This window comes from Lepisma saccharinum, chromosome 11 (assembly GCF_977018435.1).
Source record: "Lepisma saccharinum chromosome 11, izLepSacc3.1, whole genome shotgun sequence".
Taxonomy (NCBI): Eukaryota; Metazoa; Arthropoda; class Insecta; order Zygentoma; family Lepismatidae; genus Lepisma; species Lepisma saccharinum.
In genome coordinates this window covers 85652288-85676999 of record NC_139239.1, presented here as the reverse complement: position 1 = coordinate 85676999, position 24712 = coordinate 85652288, and the positions used below count along the sequence as shown (strand labels likewise).

At 36.5% G+C, this 24712-nt stretch overlaps 1 protein-coding gene across 2 annotated transcripts in view; it reads right to left on the bottom strand.

The window, feature by feature from the left end:
- The window catches only part of LOC145994954 (extracellular matrix organizing protein FRAS1-like), a 408454-nt gene that overhangs the window by 95314 nt on the left and 288428 nt on the right, over nt 1-24712 (bottom strand). For both annotated transcript variants that reach the window (XM_083131481.1, XM_083131482.1), the window contains 6 exons: nt 14590-15144; nt 13438-13617; nt 11967-12194; nt 8809-8961; nt 6360-6452; nt 5224-5374 (listed from right to left, as the gene is read on the bottom strand). In XM_083131481.1, coding sequence (XP_082987607.1) covers nt 5224-5374; nt 6360-6452; nt 8809-8961; nt 11967-12194; nt 13438-13617; nt 14590-15144 — 1360 coding nt within the window. The remainder of the gene's footprint in view (nt 1-5223; nt 5375-6359; nt 6453-8808; nt 8962-11966; nt 12195-13437; nt 13618-14589; nt 15145-24712) is intronic.

The window sequence follows — 24712 nt, the reverse complement described above, 5'->3', positions numbered from 1 at the left end:
ATTCAAATGGTGACATTGAAACAATCTTTATTATTATTATTATTATTATTATTATTTGAAATAGGGTTACATTTAAGCTTACAGTCTATTTTACGCTGATTATCTAACTATAGAAAACAGTTTTTTGTCAGTATACAGTTATGCAAATTGTATATGGTTATACAGAATATGGAAATTACAAATGCATGTACAATTTTTAAAAGAACATAGCAGTAGTAGCAAAAAAAATAATAGCAGTAATAATAGCAATAATAATAACAGCAATGACAACAATAATAATAATAAAAGTTATTTCTGTGACCCTGCCCCCTGAGAAAAAGCTGAGGGCATTAGAACATTGAGAAGCAGGTTTCTAAAAACTAAGTGTCAAATCTATGGGGCCTGTCCTCGTAGCAGAGTGGTTAACATGTCACGCTATGATGCCAGGGGTTCCAGGTTTGAATCCTGGCCTGGGCATGGACGTTTGTGAGTGTCCATTCATAAATTTCATCACATGTCATCACTCATCTCCATCTTTGCAATTAGCCAAAAGTAGCACAAAAGCGAAGTAAAATAAATCAAATCGAATCAGATCTGTGGCAAATAAATCTAGAATTGTCCACAAATAGTTTCTTGAAAGATATTTGCACAATTGTAACTGACTTATACTTGAAACAAACATGTAAAATAGTTTCACTGACTACAAAAATATATTTAAGTTTGATTTTATTTCAATAAAAGATATATATTAAAATATTTTTCATTACAATTACACACACATGTAATCATGTAGTCATTAGTTTTAATCAGGCTGATTTGTGAAGCAGGATGAGGGGAAATTTTTCCTTCTGATTGTGGCATCCACCTTCTGTTGCTAATTTTTGGCACCAGGGGGAGAGGGGAGGGACTCTACTATATTTTATATAATATACCAATGCTGCTGAGTAATCACTGGGCCAACCTCCTAGTTTTGTACCTCAAGGAGTTGGGGTTCAAGATGTGCGGCTCGGAGTGTTTTGACATTACCGTTATGCAGCCCTACTTATGAACTGAGTTTGACATGCCTGGTGTAAATGACTGTATTTCTCAAAAAGCTAAAAACACTGGTTGAAACCAGCGGTGCAACCACAAGTGGGGTGGGCACACAACACTGCCCCTCCAAACTTAGATGGAAGTCAATTCTAGGTGGGGCTAGGGAGGGCAAACATTGACTGCCAGATGTACCTGCAAAGGGGGGGGGGGGGGCAAAGAGGGGCCAATTGTCTTCCCATGAATTCAAATTTTATGTAATAAAATTACATTTCGTAAAATTTTCTGGCTTGCTTCACTCACAGCACCTTCTTTTCTTACTCTCATCAAATACACAACCATAGCTAGGGGGCTACAGGAGTCAGGCCTGGACTCTGAAGGTTTAAATTAAAATAGTCGTAAAATAGAGAATGCCATGGTGCCCCATTAAATATATATTGTTTTCAGTTTGCAAAAAATTGGATCTAAAAATTTTCTTGTTCACTTCGCTCGCAATATGGTTGTTTTCTGTAAGGCATTGTAAATTACCAGAGAGAGAGAAGTAAGACTTCTCTTAATTGATTTTGTCTTAAATGCATGAGCAATTCTTTTGAGGAAAAGAAGTGGGCACATTTCAGAGACAATTTACATAATTTGTGTTGTTGGTTTATTCCAACCAAATGCTTGAGCACAGACTTCTACCCCAATTTTTGCATGCTTTATGAGGATAATACCATCTTTGATACTACTACTACTACTACTACAGGGTGGGTACTCTAGGACCATGATAAAATTCAAGTATAATTCCCGGTTTTCAAGGCAAACTTTCAAGCAGATGTTTTCTCTATTTCAACCTTACGTATTACCACCTCTCAACATCCACACTCAAATATCTTAATAATATAAAGGGTCTATGTGATTCCAATATGCAAAAATTCTAATTCAATTAAACGGTATATGTAACATAATTAAAATATTTAATTTAAGGTGCTGAGTTTCTATTTACAATCAGAGGCGCAACCATGAATTTTCGTCTGGGCAGGGGGGACAAGTGCCAGGATAAATGTACTAATACTACTACTACTAATAATAATAAAGTAAAGTAAAAAAGTAAAGTGTTCCCCTGTGCATAGCACCACGCCATGAAGGCGTATAGGGTGCATAGGGGTAACGCCCCACACTTTCTTGATCCGGTTGTGAGTGGGGGTGATGTGATCAGCACCATGCCCCTGACCACCTTTACCCCCCAGGTTTCCCCAGGTACCCATGTTATTCGATGCAGGGTGGGCGCCGGGGCTGCTTCCAACTTTAGAAAAGTTCCCGGATTTGAACCAGCCGAGGATCGAACCTGGGACCTTTAGCATGGTAGTCAGATGCGTTACCGACTGAGCCACAGCGGCCACCACTACTAATAATAATAATAGTGTTAATTATAATGTTATTATAATAATATTATTATTATTAATATTGATTTGTTTTATTTTACTTCGCTTCTTGTGCAACTTTTGGCTAATTTGCGAAGATGGGATGAGTGAATATGATGAAATTGATGAATGGACACTCACAAACATCCATGCCCAAGCCGGGATTCGAACCCGGGACCAACATTGTTATTATTATTATTATTATTATTAGTAGTAGTAGTAGTAGTAGTAGTATCAAAGATGTTATTATCCTCGTAAATTATGCAAGAAGGGGCAGAAGTTGGTGCTAAAGCATTTGTGTTCGAGCAAACGATTTTCATTATTTTTTCAACATGTTCCATTTCACATTAATAATGGAAAACAAGCACACAAACTATTTTTGATACAGAAAATGTTTGATAAATGTATTCCAAATATAATTCCTTTTTAATTTAACATGTATAACTTTCACACACGATATACGTTTCACACATATGCAACATGGAACGACGTGAACACTAAATTCTGTACGTATTCAAAGTTTCTTTAATACATATTATATACAACATATATTATTTAAATACATTACACAACCAATTCATCCATCTCATAATAAACTAACAGCACAAGTTACATAAATTGTCTCTCAAATGTGCACGCTCCCTTTCCTCAAAACAATTGTTCATGCATTTAAAACAAAATCAATTAAGACCAGTCTTATTTCTCTGTCTGATAATTTACAATATAATACATTATGGAGAACAATGAAAGAATGCGAGCGAAACAAGGAAGAGAATTTTTGGATCTAATTTTTTGCAGGCTGAAATCAATATTGATTTAACAGGGTGGAAATAATTTCACGGGACGCCAATGCATTTTCTCTTTTACAACTTTTGTGCCTCCCCGATGGTGTAGTGGTAACATCGTCGCCTGTGATCAAGGGGTCCTGGGTTCGATATCCGGTGGAGGCATATGGCACAGTGGTTTGGATCCCATTTTAAACTGTAGGTCCAGTCCCGATTAGACATTCTGTGCATGAAGTGGACTTAAAACCACAAATCAATCAATCAATTTTACAACTTTTGTTTAAATGTAGATCGTTCAGCACCCAGGGCTGACTCCCGCCACCCCCTAGCTATGGTTATAAACTTGATAAGACTAAGAAAAGCAGGAATTGCGAGCGAAGAAAGCAAGAAAAATTTACGAAAATAATTTTAATTAGCATAAAATGTGAACTTGTGGATGGTAATTGCCCCTGCAGGTACACTTGGCCATCAATGTTTGTCCCCCTTTCCCCCTAGAACTCATTTCCGTTTAAGCTGGGAGGGGGGGCAATGCCCTCTGCCTCATGTGGTTGCGCCACTGTTTACAATTTTACATAATCAGACTCGAAATACATCTACAAACACAGATGTTACGAGATGTATTAATCTACAAAAAAAATTGTTAATTGTCAAACTCAAATTTACCTAATCAACCTCAAGATATCTTGCAATAATCTCTCATCTGTCAGATTGTTCTGGAAAGGGCAGTAACAAAGTAAACGGATTGAGAGAATTGTTTTATTTTTCACACAGCTTTCGTTGCCTTCCTACATAAAAATGAAAGCTCAACTTTAAAAACTTACCTCAGGGCATTTATAAATACATGTATAATTTGAATAGGGTTTGGATTAATAAGAGTTGTAATTTTTCACGTCTAGAGAGAAAAATTCAAGTAGAATTCATGCATAATTCCCGGAGCCAATAATTCACACATAATTCCCGGAATTCAAGGAATTCCCGGTGAGTAGCCACCCTGTACTACTACTACTACTACTACTACTAATAATAATAATAATAATAATAATAATAATAATAACAATAATAATGTCATCATCATCATTATTATTATTGTCATTATTATTGGTACATTTATCCTGGTACTTGTCCCCCTCCCCCCTCCCCCAGACAAAAAATCATAGTTGCACCTCTGGTTGAAACCTGTCATCATCTTCCAACATGGATGGTAAACTATTGGGAAGGTGAAAAATGTGTCCGAGGATGTTAAAAATGGCACATTCAATATGCCAAGCACTTAAAATAACATTACTTACACAACAGATTGGAAAGCCCAACCCTTGTGGCAAATAACGATGTGTAAGATGACTGTTCAATGTAAAGCCAAGTTAAAATAACCTATTCTCAACAGGAGGGATGGTATGAGGATTGCCATGCATGGGCTTGATAGCGCAAAGCTTGTTCCCCGTTCCCCATTACCTCATCCCACACTTCCATCCACATGTGCAGAACATATTAAAAACATTCTCTAAGTTTTTTACTGACTGTTTTGCTAGCATATTTGGGTGTACCTAATGTGCTCTTTTGTTGAAGATGTTGACAATGCACTGTACATGTAAGCATTTGCCCAACATGCTGGACACTCTTCATTAAACAAGGACATGTTAGGTATCGCTGAATCTCATAACCATGAGTGTAGCATTGGTTCAGTTTTTTAAAGTCCACTTTATGCACAGATAGGAGATCAGAACTGGACATACGGTTTAAAGTGGAATTCAAATTACTATCGTAGCAAACATATCCCATTGACTTGATGCAGCGAACCAATAACCTCATCTTTCCTCCCCACCAACTTCTTTACAACCTACCCCATACTTTTCACTCTCTATCTGATAATTATCAAACCAACCCTCACTAATTCAGCCAGGAGCACTGTTCCAAGTGCCATCTTGTACGACATTTGCACACTATCACCACTCTTCATCTGACTGCGCTGATGATGACAGATTTCAATCTCCAATAATAATGCAGCCATGTAAGCTGTATAAACTTACCTTGAGAAAAAATCGAAACCTGGATTTCTGGTGCTGATGCCAAGTAGAGATATCCATAAGCTGGTTGTTGCGTAACTGTATATATTATATTATTAGGTGTAGTATCTAAATCATCTGTTCGAAGATCACGATTAGATATAACACCTCTTGCCTGCAACATATTAAAATTGGCTGTCTAAGAAATATAACATCTTTATTAATATACATTAGTAATGTAAAAAAATGAAAATTCTATGGATAATAATAAAGAATAACAATCAGTATGATATACAGTGGAACTCCGATTACATGTTCCCCAGTTTTACATTTTCCCACATTATACATTCAATCTTTATGGTCCCAATAGAGCACAATGCTATAATTTTTTCCCTCATTTTTCCTCGCATTTTAAGTTCTTTCATCTTGGTCCCTGAAAAACATAAAATCGAGGTTCTACTGTATATAAGCAAACTTTTAATGTATAACTTAAACTTAAGAAGATATTTTATGGGCAGAAACAAATTATATGCATACATACACACACACACACACACACACACACACACACACACACACACATACACCCATTATCAATGAAAGAGAATGTTGAGATCATAAAAATACATTACTCTAAAACTATTAGGCATGTCAAAATACTTCAGGTGATTAAATGCTATGCTATGAAATGTCTGAAGTTACTACATAACTTATTACTTACTGATAATGGCTTCTAAAGATGCCAAGGAAGCAAAATCATGTTGGAAGGTATCCTAGATGTTAGGCACGTGGAAAAGATGTCTATGATTAACTGATATGTAAAAAAGTATGACTTTGGTGTTGTAATAGTTGAATGCTTTCTTGATTTTCTGACAGTAATTAAAAGAAAATAACTACATGGGTCGGTCTGAAGCAAACGATGGACACAAGGTTAAAAACGCCTTAGATTTCAATGTAATAAGAGAGATGAAAGAAGTTCAGTTATGAATGTTTGAATCCACTGGGAAGAATCAAACATGAGATCCATTGATTACAAAGTGACAACGTTACCACTAGACAAACAGGGAGGCCCAAATATGATGGCTACAAACAGGTCTTTCTCTGCTGGTGAAAAGATTGATTAACTATAATGAAAAAAACAAATATAAGCACAAACTGACCTTTCCATCAATATATTCCAAGACTTGTAGACCATTGTTGTAAGAAATTATTGGAGTTCCGTCATCCACAGGTAGAATTTCAAAATAAAGCACCTGAAAATACAAATAAATACTTTAAAAAAACAGGGCTCTTTTTCTTTAATGTTCTTAACATATCTGAAAGCAAGTGCTGTGTATAAAATGTGACATGTTTAAGACTTAACTTCGACTCATGAAAAGAATGCTTTGGATTTGTATAGCTGACAATAATATACAGGGTTATTACAAATGATCTTCTCGATTTGAGACACATGTAAATCATATTTAATTAAACTCAGATACAAAAAGGTTATATCAATATAAAGAGTAACTAATAAAATTATATTTCATATAATTTCAGATATGGTTGGTAACACTGTTGCTGCTGAATAATAACTTCAAGAGATTGCGGAACAACAATAAAATGGAATTAACTCGTGAACATTTTCGTGTGATGATTTTTTACGATTTTCGACGTGGATTATCAAGACAAGAGTGCATCGATCAACTTACTTCCACATTTGGCGATGAAGCGCCATCCTTTGCCACTGTGGAACGCTGGTATAACAAATTTAATCGTGGCCGCCATTCGCTCACCGAGGAGATTCGCGAAGGTCTTCCAAAATCAGTTGTTGGTCAAGAAAACATTGATGCTGTGCAAAACCTAATACTGCAAGATCATCATGTGACATACTGTGAGATTGAGGCAACCATAGGCATTAGTTACACCAGCATATATAAAATATTACATGATCATTTAGCTGTGAGAAAGGTATGTTGTCGTTGGATCCCACACAATTTGACAAAAACTCAAAAAGATGCTCGCGTCAATTGGTGCAAACAAATGCTCAATAAATACAATCGTGGTGCTTCAAAAGACGTATATAAGATTGTAACAGGTGACGAATCATGGATATATGCATATGAGCCGGAACGTAAACAGCAGTCGACTGTATGGGTGTTTCAAGATTAACCCAATCCAACGAAAGTTGTTCGCGCTCGAAGCACATCGAAACAAATGGTCGCCTGTTTTTTCAGGAAAACTGTTCATGTGGCAACTGTGCCTTTAGAGGAACGTTGGTACACAACAATTTGTTTGTCAGAGGTCTTCGGTCAAATACGGAAAACAAAAAAAACGCCGTCAGATCATTCTTCATCAAGACAATGCAGCTGTCACACATCTCATCTAACAACCGACTTTATGAACAGTCAAAAAATCGAATTGATGGGTCATCCACCATACAGTCCTGATTTGGCACCCAATGACTTCTTCTTGTTCCCAAATGTCAAGAATAAATTGCGTGGACAACGATTTTCGTCGGCGGAAGATGCCGTTGATGCGTTCAAAAACCATATTATGGAGGTGTCTCAAGAAGATTGGAAAAACTGCTTTGACAAATGGTTCAAACAAATGCAAAAGTGTATTGACCATAAAGGAGAATACTTCAAAAAACAATAAAGCAGTTTTCAATGCCAAATTCCTGTTTTTTCATTGTTAGGCTCAAAATATAAATAGTGACCCTCGTATTTAATTCATATAAGAACTTCTGTGCATTGTGATTGTGAAAATGTATTGTTTTCTTTAAATTCTATATAAACATTTTTTTTTTAAATGTGTGTAGTACGAACACAAAAACCTATCCAGAACTGCAATACCTAATACAATACACAAAGGAAAGGATTTTCTGTTCTTACTATTGTTAAATATCTTTTTCTAAAAAGAAAACTTTATAAAATATTTCTCTAGCGTTAAAAGGATATGAACTTTTAAAAGAATAAACAAATAATATATTTTTTTAAAGAAAAGGAAAGTCCACAATTTTCTTCGTACAGTTTCTAGAGCTGCCCATTCTCTATCACAATTTCACACACACACACACAAAGGTATCTGAATCAGTAATGTATGAATTGCATTTGTACTGGGAGTATTATTTGGGAGCTACGAGTAGGTAGCGTAACCCTGTCTCAGAAATCTCTATAACAGCTGAGGGTTCAACTTGCAAGAAATAATTGGTAATTTGTATCCTCCATACCTTCCGACTCTACTGAATAATATAAATATCTGAAGACTTATATATATAATTAAGACTTATAAGATTTACGAACCAACAAGAGGAACAAATTAAATGCATGTAAGTCTTCACATATTATTTTATACCAGTTAATGATCATCAGTTGTACTACATACAAAGAAATTGCTTGGAAGAAAATTTCCAACACAAAGTAACTGTAAAAGTAACCTTACAGTTACTTTTCAAGCATCAGTAACTGTAACTGAGTTACTTTTTAAAATGAGTAACTGTAACTGTAACTGTGTTACTTTTTGAGGCAAGTAGCTGTAACTGTAACTAGTTACTTTTTAAAAGGTAACTTTCTGAACAATGAAGTAGACAATATATAGTGTTAGATAAAAAAGTGCATTTCCACTTACAGTTGGTGCAGTAATAGGTGTTTCATCTCCTAGTCTCTTATACTGTGGATTGGTAGAATCTGAAAGGCTTAATAGACATTCATCTTTTAAGGTGTTAGATCCATCATGGTGGTAAAATACTTGCCCTTCATATATATTAAGCATGGTAAATCCCTGTAAGGTAAAATTAATAGCAACATTAAAAATTCTTGATTTCCATTACTTACAAATGCATTGCCTCAACATTTCAACACATGCACATGTCTCTTCTCCAGAGAAACAACAGTGGGTAGAACAGTGACAATGAAATAAAAAATCCTTAATCACATTTTTAGAAATGGCCAATTGATGTCCTGTGGCTGGCTACATGGACAATCTGCAAAATGTATTAAAATTAGTAATATATATATATATTTTTAAAAGTTTTTCCAAGTTTTTATTAAGCATGGAATCTGTGTAAATTGTTATTTCTCGAGAAATTTCAAGGCAGCATATTTACTGTAATAGGAATGACAAAATAATGTTACCAACAACATTTGCAACATTCAGATATAAAATATAGCATATGGTACACAGATGATGTATAATAATTTACTGAAAGGCTCTGTGAAAATCGTGGCTTAGCCTGGCTCATTGGCATTCATGCCAATGTTTACCACTAAGCTACCAAGTCAACTTTTGGCCTCTCCGTAATTTCAGCTTTTTAACATTGAATGGATGTCAAATCTTACTCAGCGTAGGCTGCAGAACTATCAGGGTTGCTAAGCTCGGCGTCAGCTTAAGTTTGCAGCTGGTTTTATGTATTAATCCGCGAGAGAACGGAGCTCAGAATCATCCATGCCAGTCTTGCCTGAACCACCGAGCTCTTCGTATCGCAGACAATGAGAGAATCGGCAGTATTACCATCCCCTTAACATATCAAAACCCATACATGCATATCAAGCGGAATGCATTTTTGCTTCTTTTTGTCTCCTGAACCATACAATTTTTAAAGTACTTTCTGCACATGGATTATGTAATAAATGTGTCCCTACTTAATATAAATCATGAAATATCTTTGAAACATGAGGGCATGTGTGTATGTGTCGAGCATGCACGAAAGAAAAAAAACAAAGCTAAAAGTAAACGACAGGCCCCTCTTGAATTTAATGAGTTATTGTTTATCGTTTAGAAAGAAAGACATTTATGAAAATCTTGGTTGCTTCATTCGCAGTACATACGTTACTACGAGATACACGCCCTTAAAGTTTATACTACCAAAAAAACCTGATTTGTTATATGCAATGTAGTGAACTGTCTGCTACTATTTCTCTGTTTGGTTTCAATTTATGAAACACTTCACTAAACCAGGAGCCAAATGTTGGTCTGTCCATTTCTTCGTGATAATCACCCTTCCCTTTCATTGCATGGAACAGTAAACATGCGTCTTCAACAAAGCCTTCATTGCCGCCAGTGCGTGAAACAATAAGCCTCCCCCCCCCTCCAATTGCTTCAGCCTTGGCGGTGGTTTTGCATGCTCCCACGGTTGAATCAATGTATGACCCGCGTTGACGGATACTCATCCAAATAATTAACATGTTTTTGTTTTTTTCCACGGTGATATCTTTTAATACCACGGAGATTCTTTTGTCGTCAAACAACAAACAATCGTTTTCTACTCCTAAACTCAACCTCAAATCATTCAACATCCAAGACAGTTCATGCGCTCATTGATGGCAAATCATGTCCATCCCCGGTACATTCGTGCCCACCGTATTCGATTGCCTTTGTTCAACATGGAAAGGAAGGGTTTACGTTTCGCCTTGTACCCTCGGTAACCGCATCGCTGTAGGTAACGGCGAATGGTTCTGGTTGACACTTCAATGTGAAAGCGTTCTCGAGTCCACAGTCGTAATTCGGCCACAGAAACATGATTGTTGGTCTGGATATAGTGCCTAAATATCCGTAGGTCACGCACGCTCAGCAGGCATTTTCGACCGGGGGCCTTACCTGGCTCTGTAGTACCCATATTTTGGTGGTGTTTGATGATGCAGTGGACGGTTGACTTGGGTAAGTTCAGTTGGCACCCTATTTCCCGTTCACTGAGTCCATCCCGTTGCAACTCCACCACTCTTCTCCTCACGGTGTTGTCAATAGGTTTGCCCCTGGCCATGGTGATGATGCACTGCGGTTCCTCGGTGCACAGCACGCGCTTATATACGGCGGACTCCCTTATCGTGTCCGTGACATCATGCTTCCGTCGAATGCGCCACTATCTGGAATTTACCGTATGGGTCTGGTGCCTGGTCGAAGTTCAATGTCACGCGTATAGTTCCCCGTTTTCGTTCTTTACGTGACCTTGGGTGCAACATGCTGGGATCACGATTCTTGCCTGCTCACACGCCTCCTCTTACACACATGCGTCACTTCTGCAGGTCACCCATTCCACTGCCTATGCCTCTGTGCATTTAATCACGTATTCCTTTCTGGTCGAACTTCATTGTCACCAAGGTTGTACTTTCTAATATAACACAATTCATTACAATTGACCAATTGGTTCCAATAGAACACAATTCATTACAATTGGCCAATTATTTCCAATAGAACATAATTCATTACAATTGACCAATTATTTCCAATAGAACACAATTCATTACAATTGGCCAATTATTTCCAATAGAACATAATTCATTACAATTGACCAATTATTTCCAATAGAACACAATTCATTACAATTGACCAATTAGTTCCAATAGAACATAATTCATTACAATTGGCCAATTATTTTCAATTGAACACAATTCATTACAATAGACCAATAGTTTCTGATAGAGTGTCTAAAAACTCATATTGGCTATCGGAACTAATTGGAAAAGTTTCCAGTTGGGTTTGACACAAATATACGTGTCTTTGCCAAGAGCAAGAAATGTCTACTGCAATTTTTCAGGTCAGTTTAATCAATTAGTAAAATTTATTACTAATATGTTTCCAAAGATGTTAAACTTTAATACAAATACATAAAATCCTTGACTTTCCAGTTCCAGAGTTTACATTTTCTTACATTATACATTCAATCTTCTGAATAAAGGAAGTTGTCCAAAATTTCCCAGATTTCATATTTTTCCAGGTTTTTTTTTTCATTGATCCCCTGAAATGGTAAAAGCAAGGTTTCACTATCTACATAGACACACAATACTAACCTCAGTAGGAAGATAAGATTTTCCAATCAATAACTCAAACTTTCCATGTTTTGGGGGAGAAATGATACTAAAGTAGAGCATTGAATCACTTGTGTCCAGATCTGTTGCTCGTAAATCAAATTCTGATATCATTTTCCTCATTCCTTCTTGTACTTGAACCTTGTGAACTTCCATGGTAGGCAACTGATCATCAACAGGAAGCACAGTGATGTGAAAAGTCTGGGAAACCTTTAAAAAAATTAATTAAATTGATTACTAATATTCTGTATTTCTTTAGAGAACTTCATATCTTATGCATATCTGTATACATTACAGATGTAGAAAACTTGATTGAGATTAATTTGAATGATATGGAAATAAATCATAAAGTGCAACTGGATACTGTTCAATATGTCTCCTTTTTGTATCTGACGTACATCAGAATATTAACAACATTTTGAGTGTGAAAATGCATGAAAACAGACTAACAACACAGACATCATCATCCATCCAATTTTCATCAATAATAATAATAATAATAAGCTGTGGTGCAACAGCCCTTGAAGGGCCTTGGCCTATCTCCTGACTTCCAGTCTCCATTCACAATCCTACCTAGAGGTGTGGAGTTCTTCAACCAGTAATGGGGTGATGTGGGGTCAGCACGTCGAACCCCCAGCTGTTATAGGAGATTTTCGAGACTACATTATGCTACTCACTTGTAGCTCCCCAAATTTCCTCATGATCATGGGTTGCCACCAGCCCTATACACAGGCCAAAAATTCCCAGAGGCTGAACCCGGGATCGAACCCATGCTATCCTGTAGCCGCCATCAAAAGCAAGGTGCCTTAAACCGCATGGCCATGGAGGAGGACCCTAGTTTCATCATGCATCCTATTTTCATCATCCATCCAATTTGCCAGTCGAAGGTCAGGAATATTGGTAAAACTATTTTATACCAACATATGCCTAAAAGACCAAGGATATATCAATTATCATCAAAATCCACTTTAATCTCATATTGATTGGCGGCAATTTGGGGGAGGGGGCAAGGTTAGTTTACTTTCCCTTGGTAGATAAGGTTTAGCATACTATGAGGGTAAAAGTGGCAAAAAGTTCCACTAATCAATTCCATCAATGATAATAAATTAAAATAACTGATCAATAAAAAAATACAGAAGTTAACATGAATTTTCATTTTATGAAAAAAATATAGCATAAGAAGTTTCTAACAATAAACTGGAGACTAAAATTTACAGCATGCATTCTACTTTTAATTGTGATTTTGTTTTATTTTAAATAATTTAATTTTTAAGTAAGTAAGATTTACCTAGCTATCTCAACCATAAACACAAGTACAACTTTTTGCCTTTTGATCATTAGTACAGGATTCCCCTTTCATGTATAAAATTATATTTTATGCAAGTATTTAAGGAATGCTATAATAAATAGTAAATGTGTTGACCTAATTTTCGATTTCCCTTCACATACTTACAGTATTTGCTCCATCACTAACACTAAAAGTAAATTCATCAGCATAGGCTTCCTTTTCAGAGTTATGAAAGTAAACAAGTCTGCCAGCTTCAATGTCTGCCTGAGTCCATAATATAACTGAAGAATCATGCTTATCTCCATCCACCAATTTCAAAATTCCTTCACGAGGTGGAATTTTAAGCTGAAATGTAGGAATTGCATAATGTAGAGTGCTTCATGTAAAATATAATATTTTATGTATTTAGTAAGAATATAACTAAATAATTGGCCAATTGTGATTACTGATCAATAAAGGTTATGTCAACTGATTGATGAATTTGCCAATAAAAATACTAATTCAATGTACTGAATTTGCTTCAAGAATAGTGTACAATTTAACCATTTACACTCAATCATAAATGTAACAAATGCATGATTTTTCTTTCAGTAAATGCAGAAAAAACAAGAATGGACTTTTAAAATGGCATGCAGTTATGCAGGGAGATGGATAGAATGCAGTTCACCAAAAAGCAATAAGAGGTACAGAGGTACACAAAAAAGATACCAGAGAGAGGGGGAAAGAGGAGGGAGACAGAGAAAGAGATAGAGAGAGAGAGAGAGAGAGAGAGAGAGAGAGAGAGAGAGAGAGAGAGAGAGAGAGTGTGAAATCTGGGATATAAACTAAAAAATGAGGGATGCTTATTGCATGTTCAGTTCAAAATAATAGAATCAAATATACCATATTTTAAAAAACACAGAGTTCTATAGGAAAATAAATATGGTGCTTGATAAGACTTGCAAGATAATGTTTATATTATAGCTGGCCAATATTATATATTTTTGATGAAACATCCTTTCTTTTGTCTCTACTGAAATGAAATCTTCAAAAGTGGGAAAATGGTTATGAGGTTGTAGCAATAGTAGAATAAACATCAGCATTAGTAGTAAAACTAAAATACATTTTATGAATTGTAGCTTTCCTGGCAACATGATTCGAACAGATGTTCTCAGGTTACCAGCCAGGTTAAATCGGCGGTAGCTTCCAATGTTTTGAGCGCATATTCACATTCCCTGAAGATGAGAGCAATGTGTGCACTCAAAACGTTGGAAGCTAATGCCAATTTAACCTGGCTGGTAACCCAAAAACATCTGTTCAAATACATTTTGTTCTTACCATATAAGTGAGCTTCATTGGTTCAGAATCTGAATCTGTTGATGACAGAAGTTGTGAAGATATAACAGCTAGTGCATTTTCCTTAAGAACCAATCCTTCATTCCTTACTATATGGGGAGGATCAATATCCTCTGATACAGATATTATAAATGCTTGATCAAGGAGCTGGTTACCAGCATCATCTTCAATATAGAAACGCATTGGAAACATCCCAGAAACACCATCCTTTGCGTGAACATACCTAACGTTTCCTTCATTAATATCTTCTTGATAAAAAAAATCACCATCTTGTAGATTACTCCACTCTTGTTCATCAGGAAACACATATTTTAACAATTGCACATGGCCATTACTAGGTGTTCTAACTATAACATATTTCAGTAGGTTCTCTGGAGAGTCAATGTCAACAGCTAACAAAACACTAGACGTTATCATTCTAGTTTCCCCCATTGGCACATTTAATCCACGATTTATTTTAATCCTTGGGGTTTCACTGTCTTCAGTTCCAATCATGATTGGTAAACGTCCTTGTGTACTAAAGTCTCCATCTGTTACCTAGGGGCGAAAAATGTGAAAACTATTAGTCACTAAGCCATATTTAAGTGCACCAGTTTTCATAAACTGGTACACTTCATAAACATCAAATAGTAACAGAGACAATTCCTGTAAACAAATTTGATATGTTGCATAACTGTAGTTACGAGTATTACTTTGGGGACTCTACAATTTTGGAGTAAAATAAATTAATATAAATATATTTGAAATATCTGATTTAATAAAAAAAAATGTTCATTTACTCTCATCATTTCATCATTTCAATCATACATCATTATTAACCAAGTGTTGGTCGTGCATGGTCTCTAGTTGCCAGTGTTTCTAACTTCCTCTTTTACACCACAATTTTGTTTTCAGTGTTAGTAAGATCTTCAAGCCGCTAGGGAAGGTTCATTGAAGTTCCTTGCTGTCTGAGTCCATGCACGACAATGCACCATGTCCATCCCCCACTCTGATAAAATCACAAATCGTATCCTGTTTTAATATTTAGGAAATACCACTACTATATTTCAATTAAAAATGGTATCGAAATAGACAAGTCAAGACTTGTCACAGCCTTGTTCTTCTTGTTGTTGTTTGTGCTTGTTCTCATCTCGGTCTTAACTCAAAAGATTGTCAAAACATATTGTAGATTTACTTTATGCTCAGCCAGGTAAATTGGGTCTGAATCTACAGTTTAAATAGAAAGAGAAATAGTTGAAAATAATTTATCTGATAAAATTATATGGCACCTGCTTATAGTGATGGAATATGAAAATTATAATTGATATAACTCCATAGGTAGTAAAAATCCCAAAAATTGCTTTTGTGGCACTTGTGGAAGTGGTTAGTTTGCATTTGAAACATTTGAAAGGGAAGAAGGTCCGTCCATTTGTATACTCTTCTGAGGCAGAGTTACATCTTAACTTCCAATCAACTGCTTCTTTAGAAAAGTGTTGTACCCTTCTACACAGAGGGGCATTAGAATGCAACATGATTTCATAATCCAAATTTTATATTATTCCATCATATCACACTCATTTTAAGCAATTTTCATCTCCTTAAAAGATCACAGATGAAATGAACTATTACAATAATGTAGTAGAATAGGTTATAACAGTGGTTTGAATTTTTTTGGAAAGGAAAAAATAATGTATACAAACAATATAAACCTTTTTGTTGACTTATTAGAAAATAGATTCTGATAACAGCAACAACTTGTTTCTGTCAAATTATTTGAGGGGAGGTACAAGGAGTACAACTTGGATCTGCAGATTTAGGGGGTACTGTACCAGCTCCAAAAATTTGGGGGGTTAAAGCACTCCCGTAGTCTCCTCCCCTCATTATTACAAAGGATGATGATTATAACTTGGCATAAAAAGAAACATTTTCATTTATCTGAAAGTCAATAACAAAAATATGTAATCTGAAGGTCAATAAAAAATTGCTTCAGGGTTTGAAATTGAGTCAATCAGTAAAAGAAGCTGTTAATTACAATTATACTTGATTACAAGTGAAATGCATAGAACAAAAGTAACAACTTGTAACAATTTATTTGTTTATTTTTATTTATTGTGCCAGCATTCTTTTTATCTATACTGAACTAGTTCTAGAAATAGTTTATTGTATTCAGAAGATACAATTCATAGAAAGTGATGTGAAATTGTAGGAGCCATAATGTTCTAGTCAGTATGGTGTCTGACTGCTATGTTGGAGACCTAGACTTGATTCCCAGGGTGGGTGATCTAAGGTGGGAATTTTTCCAGCCATATCCCTGCACAAAGTGGCTCTGGGTTCACCCAGCCTAAAATAAATGGAACTTCGGTAAATGAGCATCAGTATCAGATCAACCCTAAATACAACATATTTTAAAGTTATGTGAAAGTTGTAACTCAAATCAGAGATGAAACCCCAGTATTTGGCATTTCATTTCAATGGAGCTACTAAGTTCCCATATCCAAAGGTGTCCAATAGCAACAAGAAGTTGCAGTATACCTGAAAGAGATTAAAATTCACACAGAATGTCAAGTTCTGGAAACTGTGGGGAGCCAGAGGTTGACTTGATAACTTTGTGGTGGTGCACTAGCACAGAGTGAAGAAGACATGCATTGTCCCAGAATGGGGAAAAGTATTGCAACCTTAGACCCTGGTTGTGATTTCTATGCTTCAGTAGATGGCAGAGATGGCATCTAGCAGAGAACTTTAAATCCTCTTTTCCATATGGCACTAAATAATGAGCCACGGTAGATCAGTCATTAGGGTGTCTGACTACCATGCGAGAGACTCAGGTTCGATCCCTGGCAGGAAAGAACCAGGATTTTTTCCACCTGTTCAAGTGGCTCTGGTACCACCCAGTGTCATATAAAGTGGGTACCTGGAGGAAACTCGGGGGGGGGGGGGGGGGGGGGGGTAAAGGCAGTCAAGGGTGTGGTGCTGTTCACATCACCCCCACCTTTGGCCTTGATCACAAAAGTGTGGGGCCCTAACTCTACACCCCCTATACACCTTCATGGTGTTGTGCAAAGCATGGGGGAGCATTTACATTTACTAAGTAAGGGCATAGAAGTAGATGGTACTAAATAAGGGCATAGAAGTAGATGACATTAAATAAGAGCATAGACGGATGGAGAGGAGAAATTCAAAGATACCTTAGAATTTTCCCATTTACTTTGTTTAGAGTGGTGGCCACAGATATTCACTAAAAAACGAAGTTTAGGACTTTATTTTGTAACATAAAAGCATTTTTACACCAAGTTTCAAGTTATGAATAATTTGTCATAGGCTATTCACAAACTAACTAACAAACTAACTCTCTAGCCTTCTTAAACCCGAAGACTCATCATGGCTGCAGCAACACAGGCTTTCCATCTGTCCCTATCCTGAGCAAGATCTATATACTCTTTTCCATCCCTACCGATTTCTTTTAGGTCCATCTCAACATTATCTCTCCATCTTCGTCTTGGCCTTCCTACTGGTCTCTTACCATCAGGTTTCCCAACAAGAATATTGTAAACTCTTCTTTCCTCTCCAATTTGTGCCACATGGCCTGCCCACCTATGTCTTCTTGATTTAATTATTCTAATAATATCTGGACATGAATACAAATTATGTAGTTCTAAATTATGTAACCTTCTCCACTCATATGTCTCCTCATCCCTTTTAGGCCTAAATATTTTCCTAAGGATCTGATTTTCAAATACTCTCAATTTATGTTCCTCTTTCAATGTAAGGGACCAAGTTTCACATCCATATAATATTATTTCTCTTGTAGTTTACGGTTATTACAAGCATAAGAACACAGTTTTTCATCGTGACGTTTCAGAAGAACACACGCTCTCTTCATCAGACATTTATTTTTAGTTTGACAAAAGTCCACAATGCAAGCAATGCGTACATACAAGAATAACTATCCATATAATATTACAGGCAATATTACTGTTTTGTATATTTTAACTTTTTAGTTTCTTAGATATTAAATAACAAGACAAAAGTTTATGAAGAGAGAATTAACATGCATTTCCTGAATTCAGCCTGCTTTTTATTTCTTCTTTAATATCATTTTCATTTGTTAGTATTACTAGGGATGTGCTGAAGCCGATTACAGATTAAAATCAGCAGAAATTGACATATTGGCATCGGTATCGGCATCGGAAAATATCCGATATTTAAACCGGTACAGGTAATACTAAAGTTTTACCTTCTAATAAGTTTTATATTTTAGTTTTGTAAGATTTCTTGAAAATTAGGTTATGATTCTTCATCATTGTAGAGTTTTTGTAACAAAATTATTGCAAACTCTCATTCAGAGGATCAATCTACCTCAAAATCAGAAATGAAACAGTACATTGCTGAACCAACTAGTCCACATGACCAGGACCCGCTGTTGTATTGGAAATTCAAAAATGAGTATCCAAACCTGAAGCAAGTGGTGAGAAAATACTTGCGCATACCTGCTGCATCAGTATTCAGTGAATGAGTGTTCAGTGTTGCTGGACAGATTTGCGATAAGAGAAGAAGTAGGTTACTTCCAGAAGTGCTTCCAAAACTCGTCTTTCTGAAGTTGAATCTGCCAGCATTAAATTTACAACATTAAGAACAGGAATTAATTTTGCATTTCAAAGAACTGCTTGTGTACTAATGTTAAATTTCTTGAGAATCTATGTTCTTCTTTAAAGTTCACATAACCACTTATAGTAGATGCAAATCTACATTTGCATCTCTAGAGAATATATATGTATATACATAGGATATGCAATAGAAATGTACATAGCAAATTTATTTTTGTCATGCTGAAAATAACATCAACATCCCATTTCTGTTTAATAATCTTATGTATTGGAATCGGTTAAATATCGGCATCGGTATCGGTTCAAAAAATTATCGGCGAGTACATCGGCATCGGTAAATTTTCAGCTTTGTCACATCCCTTTGAATTTTGAAACTGGTTCAAACGAGTGGTTATTAATAATTAGATTTTCATTATTACCTAACACTTGGTTTCGGCCTGTAAGCATATATTTAGTTTTCTTTGTGCTAACTTCCAAACCTATCTCTCTACCAGATTTGAAAAATACTTTAGCATTATTCTTAATTGTATTTACATCATCCCCCAGTAAGTCTACATCATCTGCATATGCTAACAGCCGAGTCATTAATTAGTTTCTTTTACCTAACAGCATATTCTAAGGCAAAATTAAAGAGCCATGGAGATAATGTGTCTACTTGTTTTAACCCATCATGAATTGTAAATTTGTCAGACACATTAATACCCACACGAATTTTACTTTCTGTTTCACTGGTGCATACTTTTATCATACTAACAAGCTTCTTAGGTATTCCAAACTCTACTAATATATTATATAATTTATCTCTTTTGACCGAATCATATGCTTTTTTAAATCAATGAATAGCTGATGGACATTTTGATTATATTCCCACTTTTTCTCAAGTGTCTGTCTAATGTGAAAAATTTGATCTGTTGTTGATCTGTTACGTTTAAATCCACATTGATAATCACCTATAATTTCATTAGCATATGGGGTTAGTCTCGTTAAAAGAATGTTAGATAATATTTTATACGTTGTTGAGAGTAGAGAAATTCCACGGTAATTATTGCAGTTCATTTTATCACCTTTTTTAAACACAGGAACAATTATGGATTATTTCCACTGTTGAGGGATTTCTTCTTTATTCCATACTAGCTCTGTCCCACTCCATACCCTGAAATTTTGAACAAATCTAAATTCAAAAATGCTATTGTATTATTATGTTATGTGTTACATATACTCCCTGTTTATGAGTACTTCAAAGTACTGTTTTCAATGGAGCAGAGTAGTGTTCCTTGATAGTGCAGCTATAAAAGCACAGATTGTAATTTTGTTGTTTCTCTGTTACTTATTGTTACTTATATATTGTTATCATTATTATTATTCTATGTGGTTATTTTTATGTTTTGTGTCTTTAAAGTAATGTGCAAAATGTAGTTTGTGATTAGAACTTTTCATCAGTGCACCCAACTATTGTATGGTTTGAAAAATAATAGTGATTATTTCCTTCCTCTGTCAATGCAAAATTACAATAAGGAACTCAACAATTTCAAAATAGTGAAATAATACAGATGAACTATTGTCCAAATCTCGGCCGACAGTCGACTCAGGTTATAGCGAGAGAAATGTTGTACATTCACTACTTTGTAAGAGCATGATAGTAAGTCAAGGGCACAATGGTCCCGATACTTACAAAAAACTGTAAATAAAGCATTGGCATTGGCATACTAGCTCATTGCCCGGTATTGCCTTATTCAAGATGGTGGATGCACCAGTCAGCTAAGAAAACTACTCCAACTCAATCTCTGAACCACCTGGGTACAACGCAAACATGTTTAGCAAGAAGTTTACCTAGACGTTATGTGTTTACTCCTGTTCGTGGTGCGAACGTTGAAGTGGGATTACAAGTGTAGAAAGCGCAGATATAGAAGAAAACATGCCGAGTGGAAAATGATCCCAACGAGGCACGTCTAGCCACGCTGCAAGATGGGAAGAAGGCACGCTTGTTCCCAACAGAAAGCTGCAGGTAAGCGTGAGGAAATTAACCAGCGCCGTGTGTGCTGGTGACCTTTCGGACACCATCAAACAGTGCGTCGAAGCTCAGATCAGTAGTGAATATCTTCAGAAATGTCTTGCTGATTTAATAGTTGAACGGGTAACTACTGCAGTGATCCAAGTGTTGAGTGACACAATCGAGTTTAATTCTGAAGCTGTCCATGACCTTAAAAAAGAATTCAATGCCCTTGAAAAGAACTGTCAGTAAATAAACAATGAACACACCAAAGTTATAAATGACATGTAAGTAAATTATCAAATTATGAGAAAAAGCTTCAAAGCCTTGCCAACAACCTGACGCTAAAGACAACTGAGCTGGAACAATATCAGAGAAGACAATCTCTCAGAATCTTTGGCATCAAGGAAAAAGAAGGGGAGAATACCGACTCAATCGCGGTTAATCTCTTCAAAGAAACTTTAAAATTGAACATCACAGAGGAGCATATTTGCAGGTCCCACAGGGTAGGACTCCATCCAAGAATCCAAGGCCCATCATAGTAAAGTTCGTGAGTTACAGATCGAAAACACTGGTACTGAAAAACCGAAGGAAGCTAAGCCAAGCATCAAGTCAACCTTGCAGCAGGTTTTCGCATATGTAGATCCAAACGTGCATGCAAGAATATAGTTCCACTGATACGGGTTCTATTCCAACACAACTGCATACTTGCAAGAAAACAGTTATTTAATTTGTAATATACAGACAATATAATACATCCATTAGCCGGTATGGACTTAATTGGTTGCAATCACTGTGCAGACGAACTTAGAACCACAGATTCGCCAACTGCAATGTGTATTGCGTTGAAGAGACACTGGAACTTTAGAGCGAGTCGAGCGAGACTGAATGCGTTGCAGAACGCGTGGAATCGGTGATACCAGTGTTGCACATCCCACTATTTTAACCCTATGTTTATTGTAGAGCGGCGAGAATGGCTGAATCTCCTGTTCAGCGTGCAGTTTTACCCGAATGTTATTTTGGGCTTCATCCGAAGGGAAATGCTCTTCAAAGTCAAGCAAGTTGTTTTAAATGCATAATCCTAATTGTGGCAACAAGATCAAAGTAAAACCGGGCGTGAGGTGAATGTGCGCATGAATTGTATCACGGGTCTTGAATGATTTGCAGTTTGAGTTTAGCAAGAGGAAACAATTGAAAAGAAAGAATCTCCACGGTATTAAAAGATATTGCAGTGAGAAGAAACATGTTTATTATTTGGACGAGACGTCCTTCAACTCGGTGGGTGGGGAAAGGTGGAATAAAACATGGAAGGAAACCACCATGCAAAACCACCACCAGGGCTGAAGAAACCGACGATGAGGGGAAGGGGGAGGCTTATTGTTTCACCCACTGGCGGCAATGAAAGCTTTGTTGAAGGCGCATATTTACTGTTCCGCGCAAAGAAAGGTTGATTATCAGCAAGAAATTGACAGACCAAGATTTGAATCCTGGTTTAGTGAAGTGATTCATAAATTGAAACCAGAGTAATAGCACCTGATTGTACTGGGTGTCCCACTAGCTTTCGAACCCGAAAAAAATGTTATAATTTCCGAACAAACATACATAGGAAAATGAAATTAACAATACACGTACCTTGTTTCATGCTGAATACATGATCGTCACAGCAGGTGCTGCAAGTGTCTTCCCTGGATGTCCAGACATGTTTATACATGGCTTCCATATTGTGAAAAGTCCGATGTAGAGTCTCCGGTGTGATCTCGTGAATCGCATTATTCTCGATGTTGTTTCGCATCTCTTGCAGTGATCGTGGTTTGTTTCTGTAGACACAACCTTTAAGGAAACCCCATAAAAAGAAATCCGGAGGAGTCAAATCTGGGGATCTTGGCGGCCACAATCCTTTGAAGATGATTCTGTCACCAAAAAAGGACTCAATTTCTGCCATGGACACATTGGAAGTATGGCATGTTGCTCCGTCTTGTTGGAAATAACCGCGACGGAGTTATTCATCATCCAGCTGATTCACAAATGCACTGCAGATGTGTAAGTAAACTTGTGTGTTTACTGTATCTTCAAAGAAGATGGGTCCAATGATACGCTGTCGGGAAATTGCACACAAAACTCCCACCTTCAATGGACCTTTACGGCATCCAAATTCACATTGAACGGTCTGATACGATCCCGATATCCAATATTTCTTTACAATGAACACACGTTTCTGGTATGGTGTACCGATCCATCCTCGCGATGCAGGGACTTGCGCATCACACTAATCAACACGCACCACTTCCCCTGGTGCCATCTACCGTCTTTATTTTGACGTGTGCGTTTATGTTCAACCCTGAGTCGTGTTCAGCATTAAACAAGGTACATGTATTGTGAATTTCATTTTCCTATGTATGTTTGTTCGGAAATTATAACGTTTTTTTCGGGTTCGAAAGCTAGTGGGACACCCGTTATATATCACCAATAACAAATCATGCTTTTTTGGTGGTATAACTTGAATTGCGTGTGTTTTACAGGGACGGATGTATTGAAGACAAAGCAACCACGTTTTTCATAAATGTATTTCTTTCTAAACCAAAAACAATAATTTGTCATTAAATTCAAGAGAGGCCTATTGTTGTTTACTTTTATCTCTGTTTATTTTTCGTTTTGCGTGCTCGAAATATACACACATGCTCTCATGTTTAGAAGTTATTTCGCTCTTATATTAAGTAATGACACATTTATTAAATAATATATGCGCAGAAAGTACTTTTAAAATTTTATGTTTCAGGAGACAAAGAGAAGCAAAAATACATTCCACTTGACATGCATGCGGGTTTTGATGTGTTGTGCGGTTGGCAATACTGTGGATTTTCTCAGTGTCTGCGATGTAAGCAGCTCGGCGGTAGAGGAAAGACTCCACAGCATGTGGAGACAATGGCATAAACTTAACCATTTTAAAATTATTACTTCCATTTTGCCTAAATACTATAACCGTCATAATAAATAACTCCCTAGCACAGGGTATCTTCCCAGAAGCGTGGAAAAAGGCAATCGTTTTACCGATCGCAAAATGTGGGCCTGTTAAAAATGTGAATGACTTGCGCCCAATAAGTATACTGCCCATAATGTCGAAAATTTTAGAGCGTATTGTACACAAGATGCTATTCACACACGTAACAGCTACATCTAGTTTTCCAAAGCATCAATCTGGTTTTCGGCCAAATCACAGCACCACAACAACCATTCTGAAAGTTGCTGATGATGAACAAAAAGCCATCGATGAAAGCAAAATCACCTTACTTGTATGTCTTGATTTCTCAAAAGCATTCGATTGTGTGAACCATGAAGTTCTACTCACTAAATTACACAGCATTGGGGTTAACGGCATAATCCATGATTGGTTTGCATCGTACCTTTCTCGCAGGAAGCAGCGTGTGCAAATCAGAGGCAAAAATAACTGTTCCTCTGGGTGGTTAAACATTCAAAATGGAGTTCCCCAAGGAAGCATTCCTGGACCTCTCCTTTTCTCCATTTATGTAATGGA